Raw genomic sequence first — 12,322 nt, 5'->3', positions numbered from 1 at the left:
TCCCTGTGTGAATTAAATTTCTTCTTAAATAAGTTGTCCTTTCTTCTGAAAACTGTCACTGAAAAAAGTGGCTCCAATGAGATATAATTGGGGAAATAATTAGTGGATCAAACAATCGTTTTCAGTTCGACACTGGATAAATAATACATGTTGTATAATTTATTTGGATTCTGAAAAGTTTTGTAAAATATGATGAGACATATATTGGACTGTTTAATTAATGTTACAGTAAAGAGGTAGTATTAGAATTAGGAAATGGCTTGGATGTAAGAAAAACTTGAGTTGCATTCCCAATGCAATCTCCCTCTGTTTGGATGATCTTATGAGACACTCAATCTCAGTTACACATCTTACATAGGGGATAAGGATGATAATAACAATTATTGTTTCCTTTGCTGTGAAAATTTTTTTCAGGATTATTGAAGGGAACGATGTTGTCAAATTTTACAATAAAAATACCTGGTCCACATACATGCTTATAAAATGCTGGCTTACACTGTGATCATTTATATTCCCTTCGTTTAAAAGCACTGGGATTTGAAGTATGCAAGAGTTAAACTCTATAAGTGGTTTATGAAAAAATTTTAAAATGTTTTTAACCAGTTTGGAAAGAGATCTGGTTTTCAGCCAACAGACCACATCAACATTTGCATGCTGGCTTAACTTATCTTTCTTTGCGGGCTGAAGAATTTCAGGTGGCATTTCAAACAAATACATGATGATTTCATCAAAATATTCATGGGTATTTTTAAAGGAAAATATAGAAAATATATTTTAAAGCACCTTATTAAAATAATAAAAATGTCTATATTCATACAGAAGTAAAACCTGTTTTTCAGATTCTTTCCTTCATTCATTTCTGGTGTTATTTGTAATTTTGACATTTGAGAAGTTTCAGATTGGATTCTCTTCTATCGTTACCCATGAACAGGGCAAATAAGAGTTTTACATAATTGCTTTTGCCCGTTTCTGATTTTTAAAGGGGAAAATATCAATTGCTGCAAATTTTAAAAGTACAGGATAGTATCAAGAAACACACAAATAAAGCAAACACAATACTATTACCGAGAATAATATTATAGCATTCTCACATTTGAAACTTCTGCATGTAGAATTGTAGTAAGGAAAGGGACATTACTTTTGTTTTACTCTTCCATCAGGCTTTCCTTGCTACTCTTAGCCTAATAATACAAAGAAGTATAGAATGTGTGATTTTTGTAGAAAGAGAAATATTCCCTCAGAAGTACAATAATTACAACATAATTATTTATCACAAAGAAAAGGACTCAGGTTCAGAAGCAATGAAATCAATGTAAAACAGGAAAAATACACACAAAATTCACTAAGATCCATTTTATCTGACAAAGGAATTCAACAAGGGAATCAGTGGTTGAATGATGCTTTTGTGTACCCCCAAAATAAACTGGCCAGAGGACTAAAACCTACATCCACAGGAAATGCTGCAATATCAAAGAAATGGACGAAAATATTAAAGGGTTTTCTCCTTTTTTGATGGCCAAATTCCGTCCTGTAAGCAGTGCATTAGACGCTAATGACATACGATTTCTCACTGACAGATTTAACAGCATCAATAAGGCCTCTCTGTCCATTGCAGCAAATTGATCCTACATGACACTGACAAGGGCAGCCTGCACTTAATGACCTCCATCGCTGAAGGATGGAAATGAAAAATGACTGGAAGTCCAAATAAATCTTTGAAAGTTTCCCTGAAACAGGTGTGCTGAAAGGGATTCATCTGAGGGATCACAAACATAAACCCGATCTCCTAACATTCTCCATTGTCTGCTCATGCCAATGTCTCATTCCTTGTCAAGATTTGCTTTAATTTAAAAAAAAATGTGGTCATGACAATTTTGTCCTAACTATGGCAATAGAATGCTAGGAAAAGGCATGACTCTTCACTATTTATGCAGAAATCTAATAATGTTTGTCATTGGCCACCAAAGGATTCTATGTAAACTAGAAACAAAAGTTCATACAATTTGTTTTTGTCTTCCCCTTGATTAGAGAAGAAAATAAGAGATAGAAATTGATCATTTTTCTTCCCCAATGACCAGGAATGCATAGAACGTGTTTAACTGCAATAATAATGTTAAATGCTTGAAATGACTGGATATATTCCCCATGGATGCAGAGATACTTTTTCTTTGAACCCTGCACCATGGTTTGAGGACAGATAGTTGCTTTCTTAATTCTTTTCTGAACACATTTACTTCTTGATCTACCTTCATCTTCTACTGTTTCAACACAAATTTGTAAGAGAAAAACTACACCCTTTTTTTTCCCATGTATAGGCCAGAAGCTTTGACTCTCATCTGAGCAGATGGATGAGAAACAGAGGGGAGTTTACAAGCAGCTACAAGCAGCATACCAGATGAATGCCACAGTCACTTACAGCCACACAGTGTCCTTTTATTTTCCAACTAACTTACTATGAGTGTCATTTTTTTAAAATTCCTGAACAATTGCTTGTATAGGTAAATTTTTACACACGAGAAAACTGAGGTTGGAAAGGTTCAGTAACTCACCAAAATCACTGAGTTCATGATGGGGCAGTCTATGTTCAAATTTCATCCTTCTGCTCTCCCAGTATTCACAAGAATAAGAGGTAGGTGTAGCACCAGAATTCTAAACTCTAATTTATAGAGCAGCAGCATTGAGCAATACCCAAGGAGAAAAGACACAGTGTACTGGTTGTTGTACATAGGTAAATTATTTAAAAAAAAAATCATGCCTCTATTTTTTAAAATTCAAATCCGGGGTGGGGGGCAAAGATTGAAAGAAAGTACTTGCCACTAAGTAACTAAAGACCATGGAGGAAGTAGCTATATATTAACACTTGTACAATGCAGCTGTTTTACTCTCCTGCTGTCACCATGACAGAGTTTTCACAAATTTTTAGAATATTTATAATTCCCTGCAATAGCTATCAGAGAAAGTCAGCTTTTTTCCCCCAAAGTTTCTAGTTAATTCTTTTATCAAGTAAACATATATCAAAAGGAAGACTTAGAGGCCAATCATGGAAAGTCACCTACAATTAGAATTGAAATTTGAAGACTTTGATAACATGTATGTCCAAAAAATAAAAAAAAGAAATTTGGGACTAATGGTCACAGCAACTAAAAGCAAATTAGTATAGGATGGTGGAGTAGAAACTAAGTTTTTCATGCCTCAAGTATTCTTTCAAAATTCTATTTCAACTTTTGATATAAATATAAAATAAAACTTTACAAATAAAAACATGCTATTTTTTTGTGGCATAGGACCACCATAACAATGAAGACCCCAAACTGACCAATTTTTACTTTTTGTAATAAACATGTCAAATAAGTGATTAAAAATTTTTTTAAATACCTCTTTCTTATCTCTAACAGAAGCATCAATTGATAGCTTTCTGCTATATATATTGAAGAATTTGTCCTTTTCGACTAAGAAAATTTCCAGTAGTTTTTGATATTCTTGAGCTAAACGTAGATTTTCTTCCAGGGAATTATCTTGCAATTTCTAGAAGATAAAATTAAGACCATTTGTTTGTTTAATTTTTTTTTCCATCTTTAGAATTACTTAAAAGTGTTCTAATATATAGTATAGAAAAGTAACAAAATAACCAAAAAATTGTTTCCACTGAAATCTATACCCATTTTCAATTTAATAATTTCCTTTCTCAATGCAGATTAATTTTTTAGCATTGATATATGATTTATCAGAGTTTATCCACCTTTTGCTCCCTGGGCTTCTCTCCATCACTCCTCCTGGAAGGAGAATCTTGGGAGGGTCTTTTCAGAATCCCAGTAGTTGTTTTTTTAATTTCCCAGCCCCTTTTCCTTTCCTCGGACCCTGTGCTCAAACCACTAGAAGACAATTTGCTTAGAATTTGACCCCTAAGAGGTTTAGAGTGCTGGCACTCATAAAAAACATTCAAAACAGGAGGAAAGAATTAAAGCATAGGGAAGTCAACATTTAGAAGTACCCAGAGCCACTATTTATTAATAATATACTTTAACTGTGTAAAAGGTTATATATGACTTTGTGAGAAGTTGAGAACTTTATACCTCCCTCCATAACAAAATAAATATTTGCCAAATCTAATGCAAACACTTTAGAAAATAATTTTGCATCATTACCCAAAAGCACACTAAGGGACAATCTGTAATTTTATGTTAGATGCATGAATTCAGTTTAGTTGATGACTCCTTATATTTCTTGCACAGAAATTTTTCTTTAAAAAATACAAAATGTATCAACAGACTTGAATATTTTCAAACCTGTTAATTCAGGCAATTGTCTTATGGGATTCTATTCTAAATTTTTTAAATCTTTATTCATTACAATACTATTCATAGCAGCAAAAAAGTTTTTAAAACCCATAAATGCATATAAATCATGATAATGATGATTAAACTACTAGATACAAAAATAACTCTTATGAAGCAATTAGAAATGTTTCTTTGTGAAAATTGCCGTCACATCAAACCTTTAGTATAAGTTGTTAAAAAATATATGTGGTATAAGAATGTACATAGGAAAAATCTAATTTAGCAGAAAATTGCCTTACAAATATTTCTGTATTTACACACTTGAAGATTTATTAAGGTCAGTAAACATATTTCTCATGATAGCCTGTATCCATATTGATCCCCAGAGATTAATACTATGTCATAGGTGTTCTTCAAAAAGACAAAATGATGAACTGAGAATCATTTAATATGCCCTTGTCCTAATTCTGGCACAATAATTTAGAACTTTAAAGCCTATCTAGTAAACTTGCCTAAAATCATGGAGAATTGTCTTTTGTTAGGAGGGCACAGTTCTATGAAAATATTCCTTTGGTGGAGGCACTTTTTTAAAAAATGGCTGGATAACATTTTTATACCATAACACTAATATTGAAATCTAATCCTGAAGTTACTGACTTGAAACACTGAGTAAGCTTTTGCATTTGCTGTGAATAACTTTGATGAGGAAAAGTTTATTTTGGCTCATGATATCGGAGGTTCAATTCTTGGTCCACTGACTCCATAGCTCTGGAACCAAGGTGGGAAGAACATCATGGCAGAAGAGCATAGCGGAGGGAAGCTGGTCAGGACATAGCAACCAGGAAGCAGAAAGAAAACTCTATTCACAAGGGACAAAATATAAATCCCCAAAACATACTCCCCATGATCTTCTTCCTCAAGCCATACCTTACCTGTCGTTAGTTACCACCCAGTTAGTCCATATCAGAGGATTAATCCATAGATTAGGTTAAAGCTCTCATAATCAAATCATTTCACCTTGGAACATTTTTGCATTTTCTCATACATGAACTTTTGAAGGACAACTCATATTGAAACAATAACACACTGATAATGTTCAACTGGAGGTGGAAGTGGGACTCATTTCGAGTTTCAGGCTGTTTTGTTGCATTTAACATAAAGACAGTTCATATCTTGTTTTTCAGTTACCTTTCTTTCAAGTCCTAGATGGCTACTATAAACATTCAATTTGAAAAGAGTGTTGTAAAAGTTGGGGAATTGGTATTTATCATATTTAGTGAAATTTAATGAGGAAATATTTGTTCAGTTATGCCTTACTCACTATGCAATATGCAGATTTATTTCTAAATGCATATATTTCAATTTCTGAGTGACATCAATTCCTACCACTTTATATGCTATAATTAGAGCAGTCTCCATGATATTAAATTATGTGGTTATGCCAATTGCCAATAAATCATCAAAACACTGTTGTATCGGTCACAATATTTTATATTATCATTCCTCAGTAATGAACATATAGAAGGATTTACCGATTCACTACCTATTCCTGAAAGTCAGTGACCTTCAAAAATGAAATAAAGTTTTTAAAATTTTAAATCATAGTATTTAGCTGACATTGCAAGTGTTTTTCTATATTTTACTATGGTTTCATCTCATAAATCGGGCTTGTGTAATTTTAACCATTAGTATTATAACATGCAAATAAAACAAAAAAGGAATGATAATTATTGGTGGAAGTATGTCTGGGGAAAATAATGCCACCACTACTGAAGTTGAACAACTTGTAAAAGGACAGCAGTAAAAGGTAATTAATATGGGCACAAAAGTGTAGGTCAGGAATATAACAAGTAAAAATGAAAACAAAGAAAAATAAGAGAATAAGATGATTTTTAAGCCTTTAAATTCATCAAATCCAGCTGAATTTATTAGTAAAATCTTTCAAGTTCTCTCTGATATGTGGATGCTAACACACAATGCGGGTGGGGAATAGAAGTTCATTGGATTAGACAAAGGGGAGTGAAGGGAAGGGAGGAAGGATGGGAATAGGAAAGACAGTAGAATGAATCAGACATAATTTTCTTTTTTCACATATAAACAAACAACCAGTGTAACTCCACATCATGTTCAACCACAAGAATGAGATCCTAATTAGAATAAGTTATGCTCTACATATGTATGTATAATATGTCAAAATACATTCTACTGTCACATATATCTAAAAAGAACAAATAAAAATATGTAACATTTAAAAATTTAAAAAAAAACTTAAATCTTTCATGTTAAGGTCTTGGTTAAATATGAATTTGAAAAGTATATTTTTGGATCTAAAAGTATTAATGAAAATTTTGATTACAATCTCTGTAAGTTAAAATAACTGCATTGAGTTGATTTATAATTTCATTTCATTTATTTATTCATTCATTTATTTGTTCAGTTACTTTTAAATAATAAAAGCTTTGAATATGATTTTAATTTAATAACAACTGTATGCCAGATTCTCAGACACAATAATGTGCCTCAAGGAGTTTGTTCTTATGGAAGAGATTTTTATGTAAAAGTTACACAAATACTAATTAGATGATAAAATTCTGAATCTGTTGTGCTTTTTGTTTCCATACTTATTAAATTTATCCAAAATTCTAAATAAATATAGCACTTTCTCAAAGCTAAATTTATTGCTATTTATTCAATTCATGTTATTAATGTTATTAAGTTATTTGGAATATGTCTTTAAAAAAATAACTTTATTTATTCTTTTTTTTTTTAATGTGGTGCTGAGGAGCAAACCCAGTGCCTCACATGTGCTAAGGCAAATGCTCTACCACTGAGCCACAACCTCAGTTCTTAGAATACATCTTGATAAAGAAAACAGGCATGCCAAATGTCTCTTAACAGTTTCCATATCATTTAGAATTTAGTTAGAAAAATATTTAGCTTGATGTTGATTTGTTCTCTATTATCTCAAGTCATTTGTTAAACCTCAGTGTTTAGAGGATGTGACAACTTCTTATATCCCTATTTTATTAGGAAATAAAAATTAAGTTTATATAGAGATGAACAAAAGCTAGATTGTGAGTCCCATGAGTGCTGAGACCATCATTTTGCTCACCCCTAAAATGCGTCACACAGAGCACAGCTGCAGTGAGTAGGTGTTTGGCTTTTCAGCAAGTTAGGGAATGAATGATTATACATTACCAGTTAGGACCTGCATATATTTTGCATGTTTAAACCACATATTTTATTTGCCACCATCAATGAAATAGTCTATTAATAATTTTTAAAAATCACCTATTATAATGGACACAGTTATTGACACTATTTGATGCTACACTACTGAGAAATAAAGATCTTAAATACATAAAGATAATTCACACAGTATGTTTATGCACTGAAAATTACTCTAACAATATACCACAGCATCCAGGCTTGACCAGTTATTTATTTGCAGTACCTCAGTGATTTTCACAAGGTATATGAAGCCCTTAAAACTATAGCTAGCACTTTTGGGATACATGCTCAGCCTCTGATATCAAAGGGTTGAAGAACCATTGCTAAAAAAATAGTTGACTTCCTTCCCTGTCAGTTAAAGGGCTGGAAAAAGAGGCCAGACTGAGACTCAAAATATCCACATAGTGTTTCTCTATTATTTTTTTTTTCACTTGACTTTTCTTATTCTTTAAGCTTTGGATTTCACCTCAGACATTTCCTCTGGTTTCTCCATTTTCAGTTTATTTTTCCCACTGTTTTCTTTTTTCTCTCTGCTTCACTCTACTGGTAAGTGGGGAATAAGAAATTTCCATCAGAGAACTGGGTTCTTTGGGACAAAAATATGAAGCATATTGTACATTTCACCTTGTGGTACATAGCCAAGAACTTCAAAAGGAGGCCAAACTTGAATGTTAACTCATGGATTCCACACTTAATGGAAAAGAACTAAGACTGACACAGTAACCTTAGTGAGAAAGAACACTATCTAGGACAATAAATCTTCATTCTAACTGGAGGTATGATGTAAGACAATAAGAAAATGATAATAAGAATTAGAATCAGAGTAGCAGTTACCATTAGGGAGTGCTTACTATAGCCAAGAACTACTCTAAGAAAGCAGTATTACTGAATTTATTCTGATAGCAATTATCTAAAATGTTACTATCCCTATTTTATAGTCAGGGAAGACAAGGCAAAAAGGAATTAGGTGGGGTGAATTGGATTTTCCAAAAATATCCACAGTAATATTTTCAGTTCCACATGATTTTCCAAAACTTTGTCACTTTCTCTAAAAACGTGAAGTCTTTTTCTCCTTCTCTGGACCTCTGGTAGATATGTGACCTCTGCAACACAGTTCTATCAACTATGATAGAAATGATGCTGTGCCTTTTGGGCTAGTTTATCAAAAAGTATAGTTTCTGACTGGCCCTCTCTTTGGCACCATTCACCCTTGGATCCAACCACCATGTTGTTAGGAGCCCATGCCCCATGGAGGGGCCAGGAAACAGAGGAGCCAGTAAGGATTCCCCAGCACAAGTTTTGGCCAACAGCATCCATTGTGACTGAACGCATCATCTAAAGAGGAGTCCTGACCCTAGTCTTCAAGTTCTCCAGATGATGGTCCAGAAAGCGTGAAATAAAGGCAATCCATCCCGAATGGACCATGTTCAAATTTCTGACACACAGAATCACGAGTAGCCATTTTAGACAATGAAGTTTTGAGGTGTTTGTTATATGACGATAACAACTGAAACACCAGGTATCTTGTGTTAAGATTGCACAGCTACTAAGTGGAGTAGCTTAGCTTTGCATCCAGGCAGATTGGCTCTTAACTATTTGACATACACGAGCCAGCATTCTGAAACATTATACAAGGCTGTCTTCATAAAGCCTAATGACATCAATCAATCAAACTAAATAATTGAATTGCCTTGCTTTGAGTCCAGTTCCATTAAGCAACTTTTTAATAATAATCCAAATAACACATAGGTTGTAGACATAAATAAAATGGGCTGTTAAAGGAAATTAGAACTTTGGCCCCTTGGAAGCTAGTCTTCACTGTCAGTCCATGAGGGCATATTGATTATATATAATAAGTCTCTTGAGTTTTTTGATCTACATTATTCCTTATTCCATGTTTTGATTAGGCATGATGTATTCACTGGCAAGGCCAAGTTCACAGACCTTCCAAGTGGAGGCCTATAGAACTCTGCACTGTGGTTGAATGCAGCACAGTAATATTACCATTGAGACTGGTGGAAATCCAGCCAGGATCATTTACCCTGAGAAGATACTAAAACTATTTTCACTTTTGTTTTTTTTTTTTAATTTAAGAAGAACTATCAGCTAAAAAATAATTATAAGGAAAAAACTCTTGATTCAAACATTCTAGAGAAGTGTTTATGATTAAAATATCTGCACTGTTCATATATATGCAGAACATCCACATAGCTGTCTTTAAGTACTTTACTGTTAATAAAATTATCATGATGCCCATGATTAAAGTTGGGGTAACATATCATCTATGCTTTCAGTTATTCTTAATATAGGCATCTGCAGCCATTTCACCAAAGGGGCCAGGTACTTCTTTCAATTATGTGTTTTAAGAGAGTTGTCATTGTCTGATGCAGTTCTAAATCTAGGGTCCTGATATAATTATCTGCTGCTATCTCTGCTAATCATTTCTGATGATCTGTCTGTCATCTCCTGATTCTTTGTTACTAATAGTTTATTACAGATAGCTCCTTGCTTTCTTGCTTCTCGCCGGGGCTCTGCTGGCTGTTAATGCCACGTCTGTACTCTTGTACAAACTGCCCCACACTTGCTTCAGTCCCATGGCTGGAAAGAATTGACTTCCTGCCAGAACGTCCAGAAAACAAAAGTTGTATTGCTAGTATTTATTGATTAATTTTACTCCAGAGCATCCCCACATCTAGCTTTTCATTCATTTATTTATTTGTTCATTCAACCATGTGTTGAGCAAACCCTTAGTAAGTTTCCTCTATGGGTCCAGCTCTACAGCTAGTGTGGGGATGAAAATGGATAAGATATGATCTTGTTCACCAGGGATTACAGGCCAAAGAAGGCGGAGGGAGAAGTGTACACAAATTTATCTGAGGTACATTGGAATCGATTCTATATGGTAGGGAAGCAGGAACAGAAAAGCCTTCATAGAAGAAATAATCCATGACTCGAATCTTAGAACAGTCATTTTACTGTTCAGGGATCAGAGCTGCCTTACTGCATGAGCCCGTATGTATTTGAGGAAATTTGGAGGAGTTAAGAGTCAAAAGCAATGTTTTCTTGTCCCCTTTAGGATTATTAGATTGTTGTTTGGCCATCTGTTGATTACTACCTAACTTGTGAGTTAAACTTTGGCAGATGGTATATTCTGCTATATCTTGACTTGAAAGTATGATGGTGTAGACAAAGAAATGTACCTGCACATTTAGTATCCCTTGTAACTAACATTGTAACTAATGCTCAATTCCCAGGGCTGATGTTTCAGTGGCATTCATCCTATACACATGCTCACACTATTGATCCCATACCATTAAATCCCCACAGTCCTCACATACACCTTTGGCACAGCTCTGCCAGCCTGGAGCATTGTACTGGTAGTCTTGCATGCAATGAAGTTTGATGTCATTAAAGCAAGTGTTCGTACTAAGACTGATTCACAGTGCATGCAAGTGAGATTTTAGAATAGAGACAGGGGGTCTCCAAGTCTCTTTGTGAGCACTTGTTTCAAGAGCAGCCCCCTCAATTCATGGGCATTAGTATGAGGAACACAAAATATCCAAAATACAGGCTAATTCTCTAACAATATGGCAGATACATATACTTCATCAAATGCATCACCTACTGTGTGCATACAGGCTTTATCACATTGCTGCTCCCTTAAAAAATATGCCAATTACTATCAAAAGCAAGAGTTCTCCCAGTGTTCCAAAGGAGCAAGTCTGTAAGAATGATATGTCGATACCCTGAAGCCTCAGAGGAGCAAATAACTGTTCTAATTCTCCCAGGACCCACTTCCTTGTCTGTGCTGCCATGGAAACAAGTCTCTTGTCCAACTCAAGTTCTCTGATAATTAGTGTTGAAAGAACATTCTTGATTTGTAAATGAACAAATCAGTCCTCTGCATCAAGGTTGTTACATGCCTCAATCTCTGAGTATCATCACATTTGACAAAATACTTCCTATTCACTCATTAATTCAAAAATTCTTACTGAGCAACTGGTATATGCACAACACTGGGGGATATTATGGAGGCCAAGGAGCACTTTTCTGACACTGTTTGATGAAAGCCTACCCCAAGCCATCTGATCAGGAAACCAGTCCCTGCCAGAGCCCAGAGGAATACTGTCTTTAACTGTCCCAGCACAGCACCCATATGTAAGCACACACGGTACTCCTTATCTTAGTTCCCTGGCTGGATTACAGATGTAGCTACTGTTCTGATTTATTTACAAAATTTTCTAATGGACTCTATGTCATTGCCTTTCAGAACTCAGAAGAGTGTCTTTGGAAATTTATGAATACCTTGTATTAAACCTTTTTGCTCATTATTTTTGTCTCTGACCAGGAAGAACGGATACCACATGGTGGGGGTGGGGGAAGCACAGCTTCAGGGTAGAAGGAGTTTGCAGTCAGCTAAGGGAATTGAGGCACTTACAAAGTTGACCATATCAGAATACATTATGCACTACGAAGGATAAAAGACAGTGGAAAAACGAGAGTAGTTCTATGACAGAGCAGTTCCAGTCAAAGTGATGAGCAAAGTTTGAAGGAAGAGTGAGCTTTTAAGCAGGTTTCTGAAGATGTTTCACATATAGAGATATGAATGTGGTCTTAGCAGGGAAAACTTGGCCTAGAAATATAGATGTCTATTAAATATTAAAATGAGTGTGTGCTTAAATAAAAGGGAACATTTACCTGCAGGATGACTATAATATGCCTCCTATGACAACTTTAGGAAAACTCTAGATAAGTGTCCATTATATTAGCTATTAGATTACTATTTGGTTCATCTTTCTTTTATAATTTTATAA

General features: G+C 34.4%; 1 protein-coding gene across 1 annotated transcript in view; it reads right to left on the bottom strand.

Annotated features, from left to right (window-relative positions):
• Positions 1–12,322, bottom strand: part of Ccdc178 (coiled-coil domain containing 178) — a 366,395-nt gene that overhangs the window by 131,663 nt on the left and 222,410 nt on the right. Inside the window, exon 17 of the mRNA XM_027935639.2 lies at positions 3,376–3,525. Coding sequence (XP_027791440.2) covers positions 3,376–3,525 — 150 coding nt within the window. The remainder of the gene's footprint in view (positions 1–3,375; positions 3,526–12,322) is intronic.

The sequence above is a fragment of the Marmota flaviventris genome, chromosome 16 (assembly GCF_047511675.1).
Source record: "Marmota flaviventris isolate mMarFla1 chromosome 16, mMarFla1.hap1, whole genome shotgun sequence".
Lineage (NCBI taxonomy): Eukaryota > Metazoa > Chordata > Mammalia > Rodentia > Sciuridae > Marmota > Marmota flaviventris.
The sequence above is the reverse complement of the archived record's forward strand: the minus strand, read 5'-3'. Positions and strand labels throughout refer to the sequence as shown.